We start from the raw sequence: 24,469 nt of genomic DNA on the forward strand, positions 1-24,469 counted from the left end.
GGGGAAAAAAAGAAAAAAAAAAAAGTAACTCATCAACCAAGTCTTGTAATGATTTACAAGTCTGAGCCTTGAGCATGAGTGGGTTACAAGATAAGAGTAAGAGCCCTACATTACTTCTTAGCTCTGCTGTTTTCATCCTATTACCAAAGGCAGGGCTGTCAGATTGGGACAACGCTACCCATGCAAAAAGCCACTGAGCTGCTGAACCTGGCATCGCGGCAGGGCACAAGTGCCATCTCTGCTACGCACGCCCAAGACATTTCTAGACTAGTGAACTACGTATTTCTATCTCTCAGGGAAACTGTGCAGAGAGAAGAGAATGAGCAGCATTTAGTTCTCAGCCTGGCAACTGAAAATGGAGCCATACGATTTTATTTGAAGCTAGAGTAGGAGGTGGGAATCTCAGTTAAAGATGTGCCTTGGTGCTTAAGTGTCAGACACAAGACTGCTTTATCCAAATCACCCTGTGAATTCTGGTGCCATACTAACAGAATAAACCCTCTCTTACATTCCCTCTGGGATCAAGGCTCCAGCTCCATGCAGTACACACCAACAGCGCCGTTAGGTCCCACACCACACCCTGTGTATGGATACATGCCTTCCCTTAACCCCACTTGTTTCTTACTCTTTGGGATGGGGATCCTCAGAGGAATCTGGTCTCCTGGAGGCATCTCACCCTGAATTGCCATCAGTGCCCAGTCCTTTCTGCCGGGCATGCCTGCCTGTATCCTGTCTGAGATCCACAGACACCTTCCCTTCATCTCCTTCCTATTGCTTTTCCCTACTCTCTCTAGAGTTTTGTAAGAGCATTTCCATCGATCTCCCACTAGTCTTGAGGCCCTCTCCTTCCATCCTGCACAGCTCTTCTGCGTGCATCTGGACCATCCCTCCACTGGGATGGGAGGAAGCAGAGGAGCAGCAGGTCGTGCTGTGTGGTAGGGAAGAATAAGCACATATTTCCCTGCTACAATATCTTCTAGAGCTACACCACGCCTCAAAACCCAACAGGTTTCCCTATGATATCCATCTAGCACAGATTGTTCACCTAAGGTGTAATTTGTGCTCATGAAGGTGCTGGAGGTGACTGGAGAAATAATATTGCAGCTATAAAATGGTCTGAAAACAGCTGCTGGAAGTAAGTAGAGAGGAGGCAGAGTTTAGCATCATTCCAGTGACTGCAGGAAGGTGCCGTATAATGGTAGCTGCACTTCTCAGCTTCCTACCTCATAATATAAATCACATTAATTCTTAGTTGATTACCAAAATGGAGGCAGAAACTTCTTAAATCTGAGGCAACTGTATCTCATGCCTTTGAGAAAGGAGAGGCAAAGGGCTGCTGATTTTGAGCAATTATCAGCACATCAAATTCTAGGCTAGGAGATGGCCATACGTGCCCTGATTCCAAGCAGGGCATAAAGGCAGTTTATTGCCCGTAGGTCCCTACTTCCTATTCACAGACAAAGGAGCTACGGTAGGGGCGTCGTTGGCATGCACAGAGCTACACAAAATGCAGGCAATCAACCCCATTTCTGCCATGAATCAGGAAATGAGTTTCCTTGCTGTCTGATCCTTCTGGGTCTCCCATACACATTGCACAGCTACTTCCTAAGACTCTCTAAATAGCTTTCCAGACTTTGTGGTTTTCTCACTACTTCTTGATTCATGCATACGATCACTTTACTTCTGTGCCTTCTGATGCATTACTTGAATGCCTGGCATTTTAGGAATTGTGTATGAGAGCCTTGAGGAGGCCAAGCTGAATGATGGAGTGAGGAGGGGGCAGAAGAAACATGTAAATAAGAGCAAAACCCCAGAGAGTTTTTGAAACATTGCTGAGAAACATGATATTGAGAAAGGATTACTAAAATGCAACAGGAGGAGGAAGAGGAATGCAATATTGATTTGAGTGAGGCACCTACGGGGTGCCTGCTCTTCCTGGGCACTGAGACAGCGACTGCAGGAGGCCCAAGGAGCAACCTTTTCCTTTCCCCTCTCCTCGGGGCCGGTGGCAGTGCTATCTGAGACCCTACGCTCCGGGCTGTCAGCTATTAATAACCGCAGGATGCCTGTGCAAGCAGACTTCAAGAGTCAAATTCACAGCACTCTGCATCAGCACTTTGTGCTGGGCAGAGCTTGCCTGCACCCAGGCCCCCTGGGCGAGCGGGGCTGCCGGACCAGCCTCCCCAGCAGCACCCAAGGACGGGCTGGGAGGAAGCAGCCCCCTGCCGAGCTGTGGGGCAGGCGCATGAGCCGAGCTGAGCGGGGCACTGCAAGCCTGAGGTGAGTTGACCTCGAAGCAAAATAGTTTAGGGCAGGGGCTGGAGAGGGTGAAAACTAGGTTGCTTTGAAGCAAAACCAAGAAAATGACTGCTGCAAAGACTCATGCAGGAAAAGACAGAGGAGTTGCACTGAGGGATAAGGCTGAGGGGAGTAAAGGATAATTGTGGCCCTGGCTTTATGCATGGCACAGTGGGGAGGCTGGGGACTGAGGCTCCAGCAGCCTCCCCCGTGGTGGCGTAGCAGGAAGAGTCATGGTGTGGCTCTCAGCCCTGTCCATACTGAAGACCGTTGCCCTTTTCCTTACGTTAAACCAGTTCCACGGAGCAGGTTTTCCACTCCCCAGTCCTGATGGACTAGTGAAGGACAGCAGAATGGGACAGCCTTGCCGTCAGTGCTCCTCTGTAATGGGTGTGCTGGAAGGGCACAGCTCCCTAACAGTGCCAGCCCTTCCTCTCTTGCCCCAAGGAGACCACATTTGGGGCACGCAGATGATTTTCCCTCTGTTTTGCCAGTCTTGTGACCCATCAGATGGGCCATAACCTTCCAACCTCCCTGCCTCCTGGCAGCATTGCCCCTTTCCTGTCAAGCAGGGCCCGCTTCTTTTAAATAGCCAAGCAGATGTCCGTCTGCTCGAGGAGAATGTGCAGCACATGCTTTATGGCTGCACCTGCTTACGCTTGCTTTGGGAATACACCAGGATGGGCTCTTCTGCCATGTGAACTACATAGGCAGCATCTCAGGGAAAAGAAAAGCTTGGAAATCAGAAAGTAAAAATAATCCATGAGAATATCTGCCAGTGTGATTGGAGCTGGTTCGGTGGGGCTGGGCTGCTTTAGCAGTTATCATCACCTCATCACATGAAAATCACGTTGCAAAAGGAGCAACAGTGGAATAAAACTGCAAAATACACAGAAGATAAAAATGTCTTGATCACATCAAGGGCAGCGCACAAGCTCCCAGAGCTAGTTGTTTGCTTGCTAGTTTATATATATATATGTGCTCATGGTTACATAAATATAACTCCTAGTTCAGTCTATTCAGTTCTGAAGTGTTAAGCAACTAAAGGTGCAAAGAGGCACAAGGATGGAGATGATCAGTTACCGTATTCCACTGAGGAACCCAGTGGACCTTTGCTCTTTTTCATTTGCACTGCACTGTATTAGGTGAGAGTCTGTCCCCCTGTATGCTGCTATTCGGGCACTGACATTGCTAAAGCAAAGGCAAGAGTTTGGCCCTACTCATCTTATGTGTGATAACCCCCAGAGGGACTGTGAAAAGCTGTCCGAAGTGAAATTGCTGAGATTTCTCCTAACTTTCCCCGACTTTGAAGCACACATCTTTTATCCTTTTGGGGACAAAGATGGAAAACAGTGTACCAGAATAAATCTCCCTCTTCCTCTCCCTCACTCTCCAAAATGAAACGTGATAAGATCAATACATAAAATACTGGTGCAAGTGACTTCAAACAACTTGGGTGAACAACTTTTCCTTCAACAAGCTTGCCTGTGCCTTCTTTCTCCAGCCCTTCTGTAACAAGTTATAATTACATAGGGTTTCTTTTTTTTTTTTTTCTTCCTTTTTTTTTTTTTATTCCAATTTCAATAGAACTATCTAAACATCTAAACCAAACTAACACATTATTCAAAATGCTCCCAGATAACTCATGGGCAGACTCAACATCTTAATACCAAAGCATACATCACCACTGAATGATAACTGCCCGCTGTTAGAGTATGTTATGGTAGCGAATTTTCAAACAGACATTTTGTTACTCCAGCACAAAAATGTAACAGAGCAGCACTGTGGCACACACAGGTGCTGGGAGACTGCTATGTTGTAATTATAACGTGTAGTTTGGATGGCAATGCCTCTGCTGTGACCAGTTGCCATATTTTGTGTCGTAATACTGTGTCTCCAAAGAACAGCAGGATATTCTGCATAGGATGATACCATTTGCTACCTCTTCCATGTGGAAGGGATGGAAAAGAGCCTGTGTGTGAAATGAAGACCATGTGTCTCTTAACTGTAGATGGCAACTAAAAGAGAGGCAAAAGATAACTTCCAGTGTTTCATTCTCCATTTCCTTGTGTGTTTAGAGCAAAGCAGAGAACTCTTTGTGGGAATGCCCCTTGCAGGGACTCCTGCTCCTGTTAAAAGGAAAAAGTCCACTAAACTCATTGGGAAGCTGACACACGAAGGTAAGATATGCAAAACTGCACACATGAGAACTGTTTGGATTCCAACTTAAATTTTAGCTTTCAAAATTTCACATCACATCTGACTGAACTCCTACAGCAAGATATGCATTGAACATACCAGGAGGTCACAACTATTACTAAAGCGCAGCCTTCAACCACATCACATTCTGTAATGTTCTGTTAAATGTGTTGTATACACCATGTCAGTGTAAATGGAAAGCGAATATGATCACTTCTGGGCATCAATATTGCAGTGCCTGGTTATATTCTACGTTAATCTCTCTCTTTCAATCTTTGCCTCTAATTTATTTTTCCTCTTTGTGAGAGAATTCCTTTGATTCCAGCACTCATTAGTGGAAAAAGGCAAAATCTCTCAGTGGGGTTAACACAGCAGGAAGAATATGACTTGGGACACTTCTCTTTCTACAGAATATATGTGTATTGGGTAGGGTGACTTTTAATTAGATGTGATATTTTCTCTTTACTTTTAACAACATGGGAAAGGTTTTCAGAGGTTTTGTAAAGTAGTAATTCAGTGCTGGCCCTTTCTTCAGCTCCCGAAAAGGACTATTGAAACTTCTTTATTAGGGTACTAGTATTTATTTTTCTATTCATCCCTAATCCTGCATTCATGTAAATGAGCAAGTAAAAATCCAATTTTCCATTAAAGGGCATTTCCTCTTGCTCTAGGAAATAGTGTCAGATGTGATTGGCTTGCTAAAAAAAAAAAAAAAAAAAAAAAGAGAGAGAGAATTTCTTCAAAGAATATCTATTAAAATTAATGGGCTTATACTAATCTTATACCAGTTTAAGGAGGGAGATTTATTCTCTGTTGTAAATTATAAGTAGAGGCAGATAAGTGGTCTTAACCTTACTTAATACAGACACATACACAATAAAAAAAAAAAAAGAAAAGTATAAAAGTTGCTTGTTTCAGGATGAAAAGCTTTAACCACATTTCTGCAAGATTTTTACACTGAAAATGTTTGAATCCATTGCTCTGACAGAGAATTGGGGATACCAAATTATATGGAAAGGGACTTATCCAGTAAGCAGCCTATTGTCTTGAAGAGAAGGTCAACCAATTTTCCTTCCAGAAGTTCCCCTTAAAACAAACAAACATGATATTACTTCATTAAATCTTGCCATGGTTACAGGATAATGTTTAAACCAAAGCATGCCAGAATTGTCTTTGTTCACTGTGTGACAGCACGATCTGAAGAGCTGACTGCCACTCATTTCAGTCCAGAGGAGGGGAATATCGGGCAGTAACTGGACAAGCCAGGGGCACATTTTGAGGCAATACCAATAACTTCTGCTGCACTGAGGTGCTTCAGATGTGGCTACATGTAGAATACATGCACCCTTACATCCTGATTGCAATCCACAGTAAATTTCACCCACCTATATATAAAATTTCATCAATGCACAAAAAAAAAAAAAAAAAAAAAAAAAAACTACATAGGTTATTTCCTAAAAACTTAATTTAGCAGAGAATTTGGCTGCTTTGAAATCCCTGATGCTGGGAAGCAATGGACAAGAGAGCTGGACCAGAGCACTTCCTAAAGTGTCCTGTTTCATATGTTTTGTAGACATGCCACAAGAGGTATCCAAGCTGAACCTGGGGAAGAAGATCAGCATCCCCAGAGATGTGATGCTCGAAGAGCTTTCTCTCCTCACGAACAAAGGATCCAAGATGTTCAAATTACGACAGCTGAGGGTGGAGAAGTTCATTTATGAGAATAACCCTGATGCCTTCACCGACAATTCTGTGGTAGGTTGGAAATTAAAACCGCTCCATACCCCCAGGGGAAATAGGAATAGAAAGTGCCTGAGCTCTTCTCTGAATGTATGTGCATGGGCGAGGGGGGGGATCCACTGGCAAAGGAGTGCAGAAAAAGAAATATATATATAGGGACACACAAGTTTTATTTCCTTTTGGCAGCAGCATTATTTTCCTTTGGCAAATACTTTGGTATCATGCAGAAGCATGAGAAAAGCCAGTACTGAGTGAAGAGGGAGAACTGTGTGTACAGCAGGTGTTCATAGCTGCACAGGGCAGGACTAATTGTTGTTGTACTCATTCCCTTATTTTTCTTTGCAAGATGGAAATGATCCAGTCAGGTCTGCTTCAGCACCAGTGGGTGCAGTTTTATTTTTAGCCTAGGATACACTTTCATTCTTCCTACTGTGCAGAGTCCTCTGCTCATTTTTGCAAGAAGCTCTGTAAATGAAAATTCAGACAGAAAGCTCTAAGATGATACTGCAGTGTCTTCAGTTTACTTGCTAGAATCTATGTTTTTTGTTTTGTTTTGTTTTTCTGGAGTATTTCCCTATAAGACATGGTATCTTGTTTTCCCCTTTCCCATGAGATAGTTCTGTTAGCTAACCTTTGAACTTCTTTCTTCAGTAAGGCCTTCTGAAGATACGTAAACGTTTACAAATGGAAACTTCCCTTTCATGTAATCACAGGAATTCAGTAAAACAAATAGAAAATGTTTCAGGTTCACACACATTGTGATGCAGCATCTCATCTTCTGATGCTCTTTAAACTTTATTTGGTGTCGTTTTATCCCTTTATGGCATCTGTTTTCCAGTCCAGGGAAACTCAAGCAAAATAATAAAAGTCAAGCTGAAGTTAATGTTCTGTCAAATGAAAACACACTATTTTTTAGCTCTCTGATGTTTTAAAAAGCAGCAAGTAGACCTTTGTAGTTGACTTCTAAAAATGACAATTTGGGAAGCAGGATGTGGAAAGATGCCTGAAATAAAAGAAATCATTAAAATTGTCACAGTAGGTCAGACTGCAGATCAGGGATGACACACCACAGATACAGCAAGTATATCTGGTGTTGTTGGACTTCGTGCAGTTTCTTCATCTCTTTGTGCCTTAGGCAGTTCCTCTCTTCAATAGGCTCCCTTCTAGAAGGGATGTCAGAATGACTGGTGTGTTGAACTTTGAACTCTCTGAATGAAAACCTTAGAGAAATGCAAGCTGTTTTTATAAATACTCAGCAATCTCAGAGCTCCTAAAATGTATGAGGGCCAACTTCATATGTCAGAGTCTGAAGACTGCAGTGAGGATAACAGGAGGAGTGAGAAAATAATAATGTATGGGAATAAAAAGGCTGAAGTCCAAACTTCCAAAAAATTGAGAGTCCAGTCAGAGAAATACAGTCAATGAGTTGTGACAAACGAGCTCACTGGATATGCAAAACTGAGTATGAATAACTGGATATGCAAAAACAAAGAGGCCCTGAAGTATTAATAGAGACAGTGGGTCCCTCCAAGACTTAGATTACAAAGGCTGAAGACAACCACTTACTCTCTGTTCACTGTTTTTCCTGTTTTATTCTGTTTATTCATCCACACCTGACATTCACTCCATACCCCTTCTGTAGTGAACCTCTACATTTTTTCTGCTCCTCTGTTAAGACTGTTAAGACATTTTGCTGTGGAGATGTATTTGGGGGTTAGACAAGACCCTAGCAAGCCTAGGATTTTTTTCATGGCTTTGCTAAATGACAACAATGGCAGAGGCTCCAAAGAGGAGTTGGTGCTCTGCTTTAGAATCCTCCATGACTCACTTTCAGAGCTCTCTTTTCTCCACACTCATGGTACAGGTAATGAATCAGTTGGTGCAGGAAGACTTCAGTCTGCCATACTGCCCTTGCACAGGGCCATTTCAGCACGATTACAAACATGATTGTTACCATTTGCTGGCTGCTCTGTGCGCTCTGTGCGAGGGCTCTGCCAGGCTGCATCCACTGTTTCTGTGGATAACTGTTCTCATCATCACAGCCAGCATGAATTAGCACCTTTGCTGGCAGCCAGAGCAGCAAGAATAAAAGCTGAGAGATCTCAGCAACGAAGCAATCTCCTCAGAGGACTGGTTGCTATCAGGCAGCTAAAGGCAGCAGATCTGTGGCCTCACTGTTGTCTTCCAAACCATCAGGACAATGCCTGACCTTAGCATCAAATCACTTTATCAAAAAACCTTTTTGATTGCAATTTTTGATTAGTTCTCTACTCCTTTCCTTCCTTGCTCCTGGCTCTGCTCAAAGGAGGATACAGAAAAGAAGGCTTAAACAAAAAGGAACTGTGAGAGGAAGCTAATGGCAGAGCAGAGAATTCCTACTGCTTCTTCCAGTCACTTCCTCCTCTCAGTTAGTTTTCATGTCCTTTGCTACTTGTCCCAAAGAAGTCCCTGTGCCTTCAAGGCTGTGGGACAGTGAAGGGATTTAAAGCTGGTGGTTTGGTTTTTGTTTTTATATCATGGATTTGTTAACTGTCTGAAAAAGTTCTAAGGACAAAGCAGAGCAAGAAAGGGCTGGGATGGAGTACAGGTTGTTTCTTCCCCCCAGAAAAAGTTTAACAGCAAGGTAATGTAATATAAAAACAGGACAAAGAGAAAGGTTATTAAAAATAAATCCAAACCATATATGGGGTCCCAGAATAGCCTCTGCTAAAGCCATAAACCTTCCACACATGGGAAAAGATCTCAGCAGTCATGTGTCATTGATCCACCCTCCTGCTTCCCTCCTCCACCTCCTTCTCCTCCTCCACCCAAACAACCACACTGGGCAACGAGGTCACTCTCCTTACTTCTAGCAGAGAAAACGTATGCATTGCATGTGCATAAATGCCAGACAGACCCACACAGAAGTGAGAACCTGCCACTCCCTCTCTTATCACTGCTGTGGGCATCCAGTTAAAGGCAAACTGTAGCTAAATCCCAGTCAAAACAACTGAATGTTACCAATGTGAGCACAATGAAATGCATACAATGAATTGCTGTGCAGCAATTTTGATATTGTCCCTCTTCTCTTGCAAGAATACAGTACAAGGGGATGTTTTTAGGAAGGACTGAGTCTGACACTTACAACATGGTGGTATCTTGTCGAACTGGGAGAGTTCCTGTGAAGTTCTCCTTTGGTACCATGCTGGATGAGCTGGGCTCTGCCTGGCCCTGGCTAATAATTAAAAGAAGGACTTCTTCTCCCTACCCCATGTTGTGCCATTCATGTCAAAGAAACTGTGATTCAATCCATGCCTCTGAGGACATTATCAACCGCATAGTGGAGTTGCAAGATGCAATTTCTTACTGACTAAAGACCATTACAAAATCCTAGCTAGCTGTGGCTCTATTACTGTAGCATCTGACTGACCACAGCAGGAAGAAAATCACTACATCCATTTTTAAACATCAAACTGAGACATGGGGTATATTAATGAATCACCCAGTATCACAGAGAGGGGCTCATCTTACCTCTGGGTCTCTTAAATCCCATTTTACTGTTCAGAAATTAGATCGGTAGTTCACAGGCCTTTATTTCACTTCATAACACTAAGTTATTTGATGTCAAATACATCAACATTGTGTGAAACTGCATTTCTTAGCCTTGTAGCTCCACTTGTTATTGCTGTAATTCATCTCAAGATCCCACTTGTGCTTTGGGAACTCTGTCTAAGACCTTCCTGCTATCAGTTGGTAGAAACTGAGAACAAAACCATAGTTATTCTTTTTGGATGTTGCTGGTATGATGGTTATCTTCTAGCGAGGATCCTTAAAAATAGTCTTTCTAATAGTCAAAATCTGTGGCCTGATTTGGGCTACATGCAGCAAACATCTTACAGAAAGACTTGATTTGTCTGTATTTTTTTTTCTTTCTGCTTTACCTACCATATCTTAAATTTAAAGCACTAGGAAGGTAGCATAATATGTGAGGAGGCAATTATCAGCAGTAGTACATCAAAAAAAAATCAGCAACCACAAACAAAAAACCCACCTTGATACATTCTCAGAGTAGCCCACCAGTTAAACAGAGGCAGTTGCCATATCTTGGCAATACTCGTAGGAAAACAAGCTGAGCAATACGTTGGTAGGTAATTTCTGTTGGTCTTCAGGTCAGGAGGTCTCTTCAGATCAGTTAAGATTCCAAATGTGACTCAAAACATAGGAAGTAAAAAACAGTTAATGAATTGGATTCCTGTTCTTCTGGATAATGGCGGGAGTTACTCTGCATTTTATTTATTTTATTTTATTTTATTTTATTTTATTTTATTTTATTTTATTTTATTTTATTTTATTTTATTTTATTTTATTTTATTTTATTTTTTTTGCTGCTGAACAAGAACCCAGAGGAGTAAGCAGAAGTGGCAGGTAGAAAATGGAAGTGCTGAGGTTACAATGCCAGAAGTGGTGCATCACAACAGACAAAAGTACACAAACAACCTGCATCACAGATCTTACATGTTAAATAGCCAGACATGATACAGTATGTGAATGAAAGCATCCTCCATCCTTAGATGAATGAACAGAAAAGTTATTGTGCAGTTATTGTACTCAGTTTAAGGCACAAGCATGAACCAATGACAGTTTGCTGCTTAATGTACTTAGCAGAAAGACAAACAAAATCACTGGAGGTAGGCTTAAAGGGAAAATATTTGAAAAAGCACTGTTTCTAGAAGTCTGTTCTGCAGGGAATATTAAATCTCTTGAACAAACCTTATGGGATAAGTACAAGCTGAGATACAAGAAACCTCCCAGGTTGTGACTTAAGTGGAGTGAGCCAGTCGAGGTGTAACTTTTCTATCTAATAAAATGAGCCTTGCTGTGCTGGAGTTGAATTGATGCAGAAGACCTAGAGGTCCCAACTACACCCCAAACTATGTAAGAATGATCATAAGTCTGATGGCTTCTTGCTCAAGAAGTGACTGGTGTGGAAAAAGCAGAATGACAGAGAGGAGGAGCCATTGTTTCTCCACCCATTTGCTGGAGCACTGTGAGAGAACTTCGGAGTGAAATGCAGAAATTTAGAAACACAATTACTTTAGTCAACAAAGAAAATGTGACAAGGATGATACAAAATATATAAATAATTTTTTCTGTAGCATTAGGTAAAAATTATCATTATTTAGACCGGTGAATTCAGGCATAGAGGTGAAAAATTCTTTCTCTAAGATTAAACAGCGAGTCAGAAGTAGAGCTGGAAATAGAAAGCAGGAGCTCAACCAACTAAACTATGCCTCTTGGGGGAACGTGATTAAAAAATAGCTTAAGATACTTTAACAGCTGAGATTACTTTTTATGTTCACCCTTTTTTAAAAAGTGAATCACAGGTTTAAGGTTGTGCAATGCCAAATTAAGGACCAATGGGCACTTCATTACCTTATTTTTGATAAAAACAGCAGGCACTCTTATGCAGTCAACCCTACTCTCATATTCAAGTGTCTGAATTTTAAACCACCCATCCCACCACTAAGGAACATCTGAGTGGCTGCTACTGAGAGGACGCGGTCATGGTAACTTCAGAAGTGTTAGTAACCACATAGGCATCAAGCCTTTGGGAAGCTCTTTATCGGTGAGGCGGAAATAGAAACACATTTGCTGGCCTCAATCATTTTCTTTAGGGCACAGTGAGGAGCTGACGGGGAGCACACGGTGTCTCCTCCTGGGGACTGCCTGCAGTGACGTCAGGGCCTTGAGATACTTAGAGATCTCAGCTCTATTAGCTGGATCATCTTTCATTATCTATTTTTCATGAGACACATGGAGCAGCCCTTGAGAATTCAGAATTCATCTGATCCAGGCACTCAGCCTGCAGGATCAGTCTCTTGCTAGTGATACCAACTTAAAAGACAAGAGCCCAAAATTTTTAGGCAAGCCAGGGGACTATGCATTATATGAACTTGCCACAACTGTTCTTCTCTTTGAGTGGATTTAGAGATGTCCAGGGACTGATACAGTCCACTTCCTCCAGAAACACGGAGACAAGGCAGACCTTACCACAGAGGGACAGCGATCTGTCCCCTGGGCCAAGTGGAGAGGGTTATCAGCCTTCTCAGTTGACACTCCTGGGCTTTTCTTCTGGGACTTCCACCAACAGGCTCAGTCAACCCCAAATGAGAAGTGGCTTTTGTGATGTGAATATGCATATATGTAAACCTCCACAACTTGTTACCAATGGCAAAAACCATTGTAAATGGTTTTTAAACACAAGTAAACAATGGTTTACTTGTGTTCCACCCAAGTAAAATCTCTCTTCACTCCAAACACCCTGCCGAGAGGCATGCTGCAAATACCAAAGACAAAGCTGCACTTACCCAGCTTTGACTGCGTTAAGACTCCTGTTTGAGGCGACGTTCCTGAGCAACACTGTCTTGGAGTGAGCTTGTTTGAAGCCAGCAAGGTTCAAGATTTCAAAAAGATAAATTTGTTGTTGCCTCCTGTTATATAAAAGGAGGATCTCTATGTAAGTTTGAGTTAAGAAAATCCACTGTGATAGCCAAAAGTAAAGAAAGCGAGACTTTTATTCTAGCAGGTGAGTAGACTTGGGGTGTTGCATGGAAAACCCATGTTCCATGGGTCTTTCCTATCTGAATGGAGACGTCTCCTGAACATAGACCAAGTGGGTCCATGAAGAATCATGAACTAGGTTGAAGACCCAGCAACTAATTTCATTTGCAGCTAAATAGTATTTAAGTGTGGCTTTCCTGAGGCACGCTTTGTGTTTCAGAAAAACTTCACTCCTGCTTAGTGATAATATTGCAATTTAAAATAACACAAGATGACAATGATGCCCCTTCCTGGCCACATCAAATACTGCCGTTGCACACAAGATCAAAGCAGCCCATTTTACTGTAGCTCATGTTACACTTATGCTTTGTGATTTATTTATTTATTTATTTTGTGAAATTGAATGTAAGTTAGCAGAACAAAAAAGAAATAAGTATTTAATTCTGAGGAATGGCACATAGCATGGGTGAAAGGAAAATAGATGCAAACGCTGCTTTTAAATTACTGAGCAAATCAGTAGAAGCATTAACCTTCCACATATATTAAGCTTTGAGAATAACCTCATTCTGACCCCTACACACCACCAACAACAAAATCCTTGTTTCAGGTTGCCTTTTTACAGTTACATGGCTCCCACACATAATTGAACAGATTGCCCTGCTAGATCCTGTGTATAGCTTAAGCTTCATGCTCACAATCCTCTCCCTTCTCAGTGCTTCCTGACATTCAGGGGAACATTATCTCCACTGTTCCTAAAAAGGGAATTCCCTGCAGCTAGGAGAAGGACAGACAGTCCCTAAAGGCCCTGGAGGCACCAGCTCTGCCACTTCAGCCTGCAGCTGGCTCTCTGCCTGGGTTGCAGCCTGGTGACCTGCTGTGAAACCCTGGACACTGTTGCTGGAGACACAGGGAGCAGAGGGTTAGATAATTCTGCCTAGAGCCTTGTGGGGTTTTCACTTCTCATCTATTTTTAGCTGACTGAACAGCTGGCCTTGGAAGCCTGTTTACAGCCTGGAAAGCTTCTTTTTGCTAAACTGTACTAGGTGTAAGAGCCTGGAGAAAGCCTTAACCCTTTGGGAGCCCTGAGATTGGCACCTCCCATAGACCGCCTGAGAGGAATTTAGAGAAGCAGAATTGCTGCATGAGGAAAGACAGATTCAGTCAGTTTCGGCTTTATTTCTGTTACATTTGTGTACCTATAGCCAATGCCCTAGTCCCACAGAAAAGACATAAACTAGGCTGCTATCTCTTTAGTGTAAATCTCAGTGTGTAAATACCTCTCTCTATGCAGACCTTCATATGTATGGAAGGCAGACACATTGGCAGTTACCTGGCAGGCTTTATGTTTTCACCGGTATCCCGTTGTTCTGGTGCCCTCTAACACTTAGCTCCCACATGAAACATTTTCTATTTCTTGTTCAGCTTGCTTTCTCACAGCTTGACCAATATATCTCTGCTTAGACTTTCAGCTGATCTAGCAAAAGCTTCATTTCCTTCTCTTGTATTTCATACTGATCACCACTGGGGACAGTACACAGAACCCCCTCTTCTCACCCTGTTCATATAAAATGGCTATGAGGCTCCCATGAAAAAATGTCCTTCAGTTGCCCTTGCTGATGTTGTGAAAGTGCTCCTATATTGAATAAAGAGAATAACTGACACAAAGTTCTGCCACGGGTTTTGTAATCAGGACAAGGCTGGTCAGCCCGCAGGGACTCAGGAGTACCAAGCCTGTAAGTGTGAACAGACTGTGCCCCATAACAGGGACCTCTACTCTCTTTCTTCCTGCCCTAGGATCACTTTCAGAAGTTTATCCCACCGGGCGGGCATTACGGGGAAGATGCTGATGGCTATGCCCACGGGCGGATGGTAGGAGGAGTGACGGCAGGGCAGCACGGCTCTGGTAAGCAGCAGTATTCCGCCGTTCCTGGAAGGCCTGGAAGCAAAGGAGGTCCTGGGGACGGCGAAGGGGAGCATGCAGGAGAATCAGCTGGAAGTGGTGGAGAAGGAGGTGATGGTACTGAGAAAGGCAAGTATCTCTCTAAAAGAGCAATAAATAGATAAAGCTATCAAGGCTTGTGGCAGTGTTAATTTTAGGGACCAGTAAATGAATTTGAGTAACACCTCAATTCTTTCAAATTAAATCGCACTGCAAAGTCTAAAAAGTTGAATTGCCTTTAGCTTGACAATTTTGATTGCATGTTTCTGTGTTGCTCATTCATAAGCAAGAAGCAGAAATACCTGTCTTGGCTGAACAAAAGAAATGATGGGAAAATCCGGACTTGAGGTTGAGACAGCAGTACACCAGTAGGGAGCTCTACCTTCTCTTTGAAGGGTTTCATACTGACCAGTACTGGAGACAGTAGCAGTGGCTTTTTAGCTCAGCAGTCTGACCTGACACATCAGTCGTGCATATATCAATTCTAATTTCAAATCAAAGTTTTCATTTGAATGAACAGCACTTTGTGGATAATAGTAAGAAAGAAGCAGCAATATTTCTAAATGTTATCTGCTAATCAGCACTAGTGAACTGAAGCAATATCTCTACGAGGCAGGGTATCTTTCACTGATTTTAGTCCTTGCATAATTTTACCTTCCATTTAGTTTGGCCAGAAGCCTCTGGAATCAAATCGCTTGTATGAAAATCAGCTGGTGAAATTGTTATTTTAACAGTTCCTGTGGCATTTTAACAACAAAAACCAAATTTGCTTGGGAACTGCGAACAGCTTCTGTAAATGACTTTGAGTGACTTGTAAAATCCAAGGTTTTTCATTTACATTCTGGAAGAGTGTGCATTTTATATCAAAATCTGCTTTGATATTTCTGGATATCCCCATGAAATATAAATCTGTGAAATGAGGTTAGCATTTTTCCTTGCATAAAATTTTCCCCTAAGGTAGCGGAAGAGATGATGTACCTAAGATATTTGTTCTTAGGGGAAGAGGTTTCTACCTGAGCAACCAGAGGGAACAATGAAAAACTAGCTTTCAAGTATATGCTTTAATGCAAGTTCCTGGATGAGTGGCTCTTAGATTGTGGTACTTCTACTTTTGTGGATAATGATGGAAGTGGCCCACAACAGTCTCCTTTAAGAGAAATCTAACCATACATTCTGTGACTTGATCTAAGAGTTACAAAGGATCCAAAAAGACGAAGCTGGTGTCCCAGTTTCAATAGTAGAGTATAGAAAGGTGTTGTATGTGGAGTACCTGTCATCTAACTTGAGTGTTTTACTTTCCTCTGTTTACAGATGGAAAGTCAGGAGGCAAAAAAGTCACTATATTTAAAACTTACATCTCCCCCTGGGAACGAGCGATGGGTATTAGCCCTGAGGATAAAAGTCAGTTGACCATTGACTTACTGTCCTACAGTCCCAAAGCTGATTTCCCCCATTACAAATCTTTTAACAGGTAAGTGTTCAGGGATATTGAATTCCATTTACTTTGCATGAAGAAAAACTACAGTAGCCCTGGACATAGCTCTCCCGTCTTGTGCAATGTAAATAATTATTAGTCTCATGTCATTTTGCTTACTGCAATCTCCCGTGGATGAAAAGCTTGGAGGTCTACAAAGAGAAGACATGTTAAGAGCTACAGATTTGAATTCAGTTTATGGATAGGAAACCTATGTAGCAGGATAACACAACTTTAATCCTATTTCCCTTTCTTTCTCCCCACATTTGACCAGGGAAATTCGGCATGCCAATACTTATTACTGCAGCCATTTAAATTTCAAGAGTTCAGGAAAAATACTTAACATCAGAAGCCATCAGTGCCTCCAGTACTTGAGATAAGAATTAGGATCTTCCTGCTGCTTCTGATAAGAATTAAAAGTTTGACAGATTTTCTAGTGCAGCATCAACTTTCTGTTAGCCTCTCTATTTTGCCACCTACTTACATAGCCTCAGGACATCATTACCCAGGACAAACCAAATCCCACTTGAGTGCAATAACACAGCCTTTGCCTCCAACACGTATGGGATACCAACAGGTGTGAAAGGTGTATGGTTTTACAGAGGTTGATGCAGCAGGGATTAAAGAAGTACACAGGAGCAGAGGGGATTTGTTTGTGGTTGTGTTTTTTTTGTTTTGTTTTGTTTTTTATTTTTTTTTTAATTTTTAAATTTTTAAATTTAAATTTTAAATTTTAAAATTTTTTTTAGCACATAGGCAATGGTTATGTATGTATTTGGGTAGGATTTGTTGGCCAGTTAACTGCAACAGTTGTAAAATTTACATTCTCAATAAATTTATTTTCTAAGTCCCATTGTTTACCCTATGTTCTGTGCGCTAACTCCATTTGTTCTCCCATGCCAGGACTGCCATGCCTTATGGGGGTTATGAGAAAGCAGCCAAACGGATGACTTTCAAGGTGCCTCAGTTTGATATTTGCCCTTTGCTTCCAGAATCTATCATGTTATATAATCAAAATTTCAGAAACAGACCCTCCTTCAACAGAACCCCAATACCTTGGATGCCTTCAGGAGAGTCCTCTGAGTATCATACTGAGGTCAATGTGCCAAGAAGTGGTGAAACAGAAGAGCTGTAAATCCCTGCCCTCAAAGTCTTTCTGTTTATTTTATTTTTTTTCTTCTTTTCAACCCTTTCTATTTGCAAGTTGATAGTAAGGAGGTGAAAAGTGCACTTCTAGTCCTGTGAGTCCTTCGTTTCTTTTGCCCTTAACCCTGACAAGCTCCTGGTAGCTTCTAAACTTAATCTTTGCTGTGATGTTAATCTGTATCAGAAACAGTTTGAGGGAAAGGAGCTTTTTATTCACCAGGGCATAAAAGGGCAAAATTAGAACAGTTTTTTCTGTTTAGCAATGCTAAATGCTGCCTGTCTGCTTCATAATAAATTTGTTTTGTCATATATTAACAAGTAATAAAACATGAAGATGAAAAAAAAATTCTCTTGAAAATACTGCTGAATCTATTTGGGGATTAGCAATAATAAAAGATTCAGTCTCACAAGTCTGCTGTCATGGGAAGAAAGATATGGGACTAACGGTCATAAGATAGGCAGGTATATATCAAGGTGGCTTGGATAAAGACCTTAAAACTGATGAAGAATGATTACTTTGTAAGGAAATGATACGGGTAATCATAATATCATCAGAGATAAAGTAGCAAGTTGGTCTGTAAATGTAACAGACAGATTAAAGTATTTCAGTGTCACCTGAAATTTCCCAGTTCTCCAGAGTATAACTCAGGTGATAGCTCAAGCAGTTGTTTTTCATATAGACAGAACAAGAAGGCAATGGGCTGGGAGGAAACAGAGGCACACCCAAGTGAGATGCCTAAAGCTCCAGAGCAAGCAATAAGAAGTCTTAACTACAACAGAAATACTTTGACACCCACTACAACCAATACTTACTCAAATATGCAGCTTCAAAATCTATTCCATTTCTTGTAATAGTTGTATCGATGCCACACATACGGGCAGAAAGCCAGGCACTGTGGAAAACAAATGAAGAACATTGTTTTTCTTCAAAAAATGCTTTGGTTCATGGATTCTTGCATGGTGACACATAACATACAGAGCACCATTTTACCACTGTACCCTGGCTCAACCTGCACAGAGACTGGTTGGAATTTCCTCTCTGGATTTCTTCTTTGACTAAACAGCTGAACAGGACTAAACAGCTTATTTGCGGGGACAGTTTCCATTGAAGCACTTTTAATTTAGGAGTTTTACCCCCTTGTTTAGAAATCCCTACAATTGGATATTTGATATTTATTGTTTGTATAGGTATGAGGTTGGGTTTCTTACACCCCTCTAAAAGGGCCAGTCTGCCAGGGCTACCCTGAGATTTTTTAAAAATCATGCTAATGGCATTGAGCTGCAGAAGTCATGATTGAGTACTTCCCCAACCATTCTGCTGAAATGGTTAGAGAACATTTATTATATGCCCTATTTAATGATTAAGATGTATCCATAACTCAGTTTTGTGATTAAATTTAAAAATTGTTTAAGTTCCCCAAAAAAAAGACTGAAAATAAAAGACTAAATTAAAAATAAGTAAATAAATAAGAAAGACTAAATAAAATAGATCCTCAAACATGCAGGAAAAGGTGAATGCAGAAATAGGACAGTGCTCTCTGGTGGTGTAGTTTCAAAGTTTTTGCATACAAGGGAGACGGCATCATTCAGCAAGTAGGTCAAAGGACTGGGTGTATTCCCAAAGCACTCTCTGGTTCATAAGATACTGTTGGACAAGAATTTTTGTCTGTGTGTCTCTTTATCTCAAACCCTAAATGGGGACTGGAAGTGGCAATGTGCTCGGAATAAGTATTTATGATTACAAATTATTACTAATATTGCTGTAGTTCCTACTTGTAAGCTAAGAGGATCCTTCAGTTTTGGTAAATCAGCTTAATGAGGCATATAGCTCTTCTTTGCCAGCACACTTTCAATCTTAAATCCTGTCAAGCAGGATTTATGTGCTTTTGCTTCTAGTACAAAATGGGAAATCTTACACTTCACTTCATAGAACAATTCAGACAACTACCGTCTTGCTGTTTATACAGTTCAAAATATTCGCAAGTTTAGTCATTGTTCAAACTAATGCTAAAAGTGACAAAAATCAATAATCCAGATTCTGTCACAAAAATCATTGGTACATCTCTGTTAATTTCAGTGAGGCTTGCAGCTAATGTAATCAGTGCCGAAATTTGTCCAAAATGATCAAATATTTAAGAGAATGTAAGTAACTGCTTCTGCTCTTTGTTTTCCTTGGGCTATGATGTAGACTCAGGGGAATCTCCTATGTCAGAGAATTATTTACATGGGGAATAAGAGGATTTTATAAGATTTAATTACAGTGGATTTCCGCAACGTACTGGAAGCTGCAGAATGGAAACTCAGTCATCTGATTTTAAGCAGGATCATAGTAGCCACAGACAAAAAAGACCTAACAAATTATTGAGCCCATCCTCTTGTACGGGCAGGATACGGTCCCCTCTTAGACTATGTACTGAACTGATTTTATCTTAACCTCATATTCCATGGAACGGCAGCCAAGAATGTGTTTAATAGAAAGGGGCTGACCCATGAAAAAAAGATTGGATAGAATTTTGTGACATTCTTCCATTTAGAACAAAAAGTTCTTACATTTGTAGTTATTTACAGTGTCATTTTTAGGAATACTATCTTGCAGTTTCCAGACTCTGAAATGTGTCTCTCATGTAACACAACTTGTATGATGAAGAACTCAAGTCATACTGAAAACACATAAAAAAAGTAGTGCATACCTTTAATGTAGAAGAAAGGTGCTCAACGGATTTCAACGTTACTATCCACAAATATGCACTGATGTGTTTTAAAATCTATCTGAAGTTATATCTGATGGCATAAATTGTAAGGCAGGTAGTGACATAGCTTTTCTGTGTTGAGCAGATCTTCCATTTGACTGCAATGTATTCCCTAATCAAAGGTTTTGCATCTCATAATAGACTGCCTCATGTGAGCTGCTTGCCATTAGTGGTGATGATGAAATAATTTATACAACTAACATCTGGGAATTACATTTGATGCTGTTATTGACAGAGCATTTAGAGGAGATGGCTTTGTCATTAGGCTTAGGGACTCTCAGATAAAATCTCAAACAGTTTCAGGCTGTTAGTAGAACATGGCTTTGTCTTGTTTGGCTTTTTAAAATCATCCTGTGAATACATAGCATGCATTCATTTTGCATTTATGTGCATACAAAATGGTACATATTCATTTTACACACATACAAAATGTATGTATATATTTTACACATTCACACCTCTTCTACACTGTGTGGGCATCAAACAGCGAGCCTGAAAACAATTGTTCTGCTATGGAGCAAAGAGGTTTACACGTGGCTGTCCCTGCACAGGGAGCACTGATTTGTGGTGCAAGGCTTGCACATTCATTGCACTAAGGCTTTTTTCCTCCTACATAGCTTGTCCTGCCAGAAGTATATGCTCTCTTCCACACAAGACTGACAGCCACAGGTGTGATCATCTGGCAAACATCCCACTTCCAAAGGACTGTCCCTTGGCACAGCAAGCTGCTGTGAGCACTTCTCTGGCAACTTACGGGGTTCACAGCTGCCCATCAGCAGCTTGTACGCTAACTCCTCTTGGATGCGTATTAGAAAAGTTTGCAAGCCAAACTGCTGGCTCAGAGCACATTAATACATTTATATGCAATCTCCTCCATGCCAAAGTCCTCAAATTGCAACTTACAAACTAGCTTAGACAAGTTGTGCGGTCTGTCTTGGAGGTGTGCCTGACTAGGACCACAGATAAGCAGAATTTGCAGACACATGCAGAAGCAAGATTGCACACATTTTGTGGAACCTTACAAATTTTTTGAACTGCTGAGTATATGGGATTCAAGACACTTAATTATATTCATGGCATCATATATCCACTAGTAGAAGTATCTTAAGCTAGCATAATAAATTAGTAGCGCCTTTGCGCTGCAGCTCTTATTCTCTATGTATTTAACAGAGGGATTGTCATCTTCTCTCTGATGATCATCTCCTGGTTACAGTAGACCATAAATGATGCTCTAATGAGTCCAAGTACTTGCTCAGATATATATTGTGCTAATTATCATATGCAGCAAAGAGGAGAGAACCACATAAATCTCCAGAAGGAATGCTTCTAAGGGCAACCTAAACTCCAGTCAGATTTAAAAAAATCTCAGATGTAAACTTTCCCTTTAATTTTCAATTAAATGTTTTAGAAACATTACTTGTTACATATCAAACCTTAAAATGTGTATTTTCTATTTTTTAAGAAAACATGCAGGCTGTTTTTCTTTTTTGTTCTGATTAACTATAAAAAAATGTGCAAAGTTTTAGTTTTAAAAATCTGTTCTTAATTTAAAGCAAATTCCATCTGGTCTAATTTCAGAGAGAATTGGCACAGATAAATTTGCAGACAATGACCACTCTCCTCTAAAAACAAGAAAAGGTTAGAGGTATAGCTCCAGCCAAAGTTATAATGAACATTTTCAAAAGTCCACAGTGAACAAATAAATGTGTAAAATAAGGAGAGATTAATTTATGGTTATAAGTTATTATTTTAGCATCAAGCCAAAAGAGTTTTTCTTCTTTGCTTTTCTAACAGGACTTACTGGGAATGCTTATTTTTTGGAAATCTGAACAGGGAAGGCATGACATTATGAAAGGCTGATAAATGTCTAAACCCTTCCCTGGCGCAGACATGAGCCAAGGGCAGCACTGCTGTTTCACTCCAGGTCCCTACATTTGGAGCTGGGGAGAAGAAACAATACATGGAAGGCACTGAGGAATGAAAAAGGCTACCCACTAAGCAATGCTTTGTTTGTACCGCAAAGCATTTTTTGCATAACATCCCTCTACACAAAAGGGTAAATAAGGACTCTCCAGACTTTCCCTTCTCACTGGGGAAAGTTCCTGCCTTGAGCAGCAATCTCATTATACATCACTCACCACAGGGAAAACAAAGTGGCCCCTGGAAGGAGAATGAACAGAAAAATGAGAAACTGCCTGTTGGCCAGCCTAAGGACAATCTGTGGGCCATATCGCACAGGACCTCCCCTGCTCATAGATGCTGTACAAATTCAATTACACTGAAGAGCGCTTTAGTCTAACTCCACGGTGCCTGGCTCAGATGAATAATTACTTCCATATTCTATTATAAAAACAGCCATATTTTAATGGGCTGGAAGCTAGCATGGATTCAGGGCTTCATTATATCTGCTCTCTCTAAATGTTTCTCTTAATTATCTTTGGTCCCCAAGAGAGGGTTGGGGCCTTCCTTAGTTGCTCTCTCTACCAATATGCTTGGCTTGATTCCCAAAGCAAAAGACTGAAATGGGGTATAAAGTCACAACAAATAAAAAAGTATCTTTCCAAATGCATAAATATTTTTTTGTATTATTTCAGTAGTGCTAGAGATGTCATGTTACCAATACCAGACACCCATGCATACCGTTCTAGTACACTCTAAGTGCAGAACAAAAAGTAGTTCCAGTCCTCCAGGCATACCTTATGCACCTGGTACACTATTGAAGGTATATATGAATTACCTGAAGTGGGAAATTCTGGCATACAGAAACACATCTTTTAAATATATACCATTATGCATTAACTCATTTCTTATACGTAAAGTGGGGCTCAGCAACTCATTATAAAGAACTTCTAGAACTTACAGAATTGGTGGCATGGCTCTGAGGACTGTTAGAGCATCTCTGAGACCTTGGGAGCACTAAAATACAAGAGCACAAACGAAAGTGCATTAGCCCTCATGTCTTTATGCTTCTTTTTGAGTAATTAATTACAGTTTATCCAGGTGGGTGTAATACTAGCATGGAGATACAACTATTTGTGGAAACATGGACTGTTCAGGGACAGTCCACTCATTTTCAGTCTCTCTTCACACAAACAGTCCTGAATTGATACGAAATGAACTTCCTCCAGTGGGCTTGAAATGTATTTTTGGGTATCCCCAGAACTACTGCTGCCCGAGGTAGCGTTTTACTGGTACGCTGTGGCAGTAACAGGTAAATCACATACCACAGCCAATGCAATTTGGGGAATGTGAGCTTAATATTAATCTTACACATTGTCTAGTACTTAGAAAATCTAACCACAAACGTACACAAGAACTTATTTAAATTCTCCCGGACCTTGTGAAAGTCTAATTTACGCCTGCATCACTTGAACGGATGCTGCTGCTGCTAGGGCTCTAACCTGTGAATAAATCCAGCTCTAGTGCTGACTACGCCCAAACTTTTGGTGTAACTGGACGTTGCGGCCTGCTCCCTTCGGCCAGAGCCGCGTCCCACAGCGCTCACACACGGCGCTCCGCAGCCCTTGGGGATTACACACAAGCTGCGAGCACGCTTATTTTCCCCCCGGCAAGAAAAAGGCGTTTGTGCCCGGGCAGCTCTATGCAGCGAGCTCTGCTGAAGGCCCAGCTGTGAGGGTCAGGCTGCCCCGGCCGTGACAGGAGGGGACGTGACAGGAGGGCACCCGCTGAGGGGACCCGCGGCCGCCGCCCCGTCCTGAGAGCAGGCGCCCGCTGCCCGCCGCCCCGCGGCGCTCTCGCGAGAGGAGGCGGCCGCCGGCGGCGCGGCCCGGGGCTGTGGCAGGCAAATGGCGGCTCTCGCGAGAGCGCGAGCGCGGCGGCTGCCCGTAGCTATAGCAGCGGGAGGAGGGCGGCCGGCGGCGGGGACGCGGCGCCGCCAGGTAGGGAGCGGCCGCCGCCAGGTGGGGACCGACCGCCGCCGGGTCCCGCTCGCCGCCCCTCAGCGGCTCCCCGAGGAGTTCCCCGCTCGGAGACACGCGGAGTTCGCCGCCGCCTCTTCCTCCTCCCCCTGTCCCGTCCCCTCGGGGGTACCGCGGAGCCCCGGGGGTGGCGGCTCCCGGGGAGATCGGGAGGCTCTCGGCTGGAAGGCGCCGCTCAGCTCCGCTGCCCTGCTCGCTGCAGCGCAGCCCGAGGAAGGCGAAGTATGTATGATATTTTTTCCTTTAAAACCAGCAGTTTTTCGCTTTTCCAGCATCTCATTTCGTTTGAAAGCCTCGGTTCGGCGGGAGGATTACGGGTGGGGATCGGTGGGGATTAGCGGGGATTACCGCCCTGCCGGTGCGCACACACCTCCTGTTGGGCACCGGGGCTGCTGCCACATGGGACAGGGACCCGGGGAGATTTGGGGGGTTTGGAACAAATTCT

General features: G+C 42.1%; 2 protein-coding genes across 8 annotated transcripts in view; both read left to right on the top strand.

Moving 5' to 3' along the window:
- The first annotated feature begins 2,093 nt into the window (after window positions 1-2,093).
- Window positions 2,094-17,682, top strand: MYOZ1 (myozenin 1). 2 transcript variants are annotated; one of them, XM_084290250.1, is made up of 6 exons: window positions 2,094-2,280; window positions 4,377-4,478; window positions 6,071-6,252; window positions 14,572-14,806; window positions 16,028-16,187; window positions 17,094-17,682. In XM_084290250.1, exons 2-6 carry the CDS (start codon window positions 4,403-4,405, stop codon window positions 17,323-17,325), a joined length of 885 nt encoding a protein of 294 aa, XP_084146376.1. In that variant the 5' UTR covers window positions 2,094-2,280; window positions 4,377-4,402; the 3' UTR covers window positions 17,326-17,682. The 2 variants fall into 2 exon arrangements, with proteins under 2 accessions (XP_084146376.1, XP_084146377.1); XM_084290251.1 differs by lacking the exon at window positions 4,377-4,478.
- A 6,310-nt stretch (window positions 17,683-23,992) lies between these two features.
- Window positions 23,993-24,469, top strand: part of USP54 (ubiquitin specific peptidase 54) — a 98,479-nt gene continuing 98,002 nt past the window's right edge. For all 6 annotated transcript variants that reach the window (XR_014618629.1, XM_084290533.1, XM_084290541.1 and 3 more), the window contains exon 1: window positions 23,993-24,246. The gene's annotated coding sequence lies outside the window, so the exon portion shown is untranslated. The remainder of the gene's footprint in view (window positions 24,247-24,469) is intronic.

The sequence above is a fragment of the Netta rufina genome, assembly GCF_964035555.1.
Source record: "Netta rufina genome assembly, chromosome: 7".
NCBI lineage: Eukaryota > Metazoa > Chordata > Aves > Anseriformes > Anatidae > Netta > Netta rufina.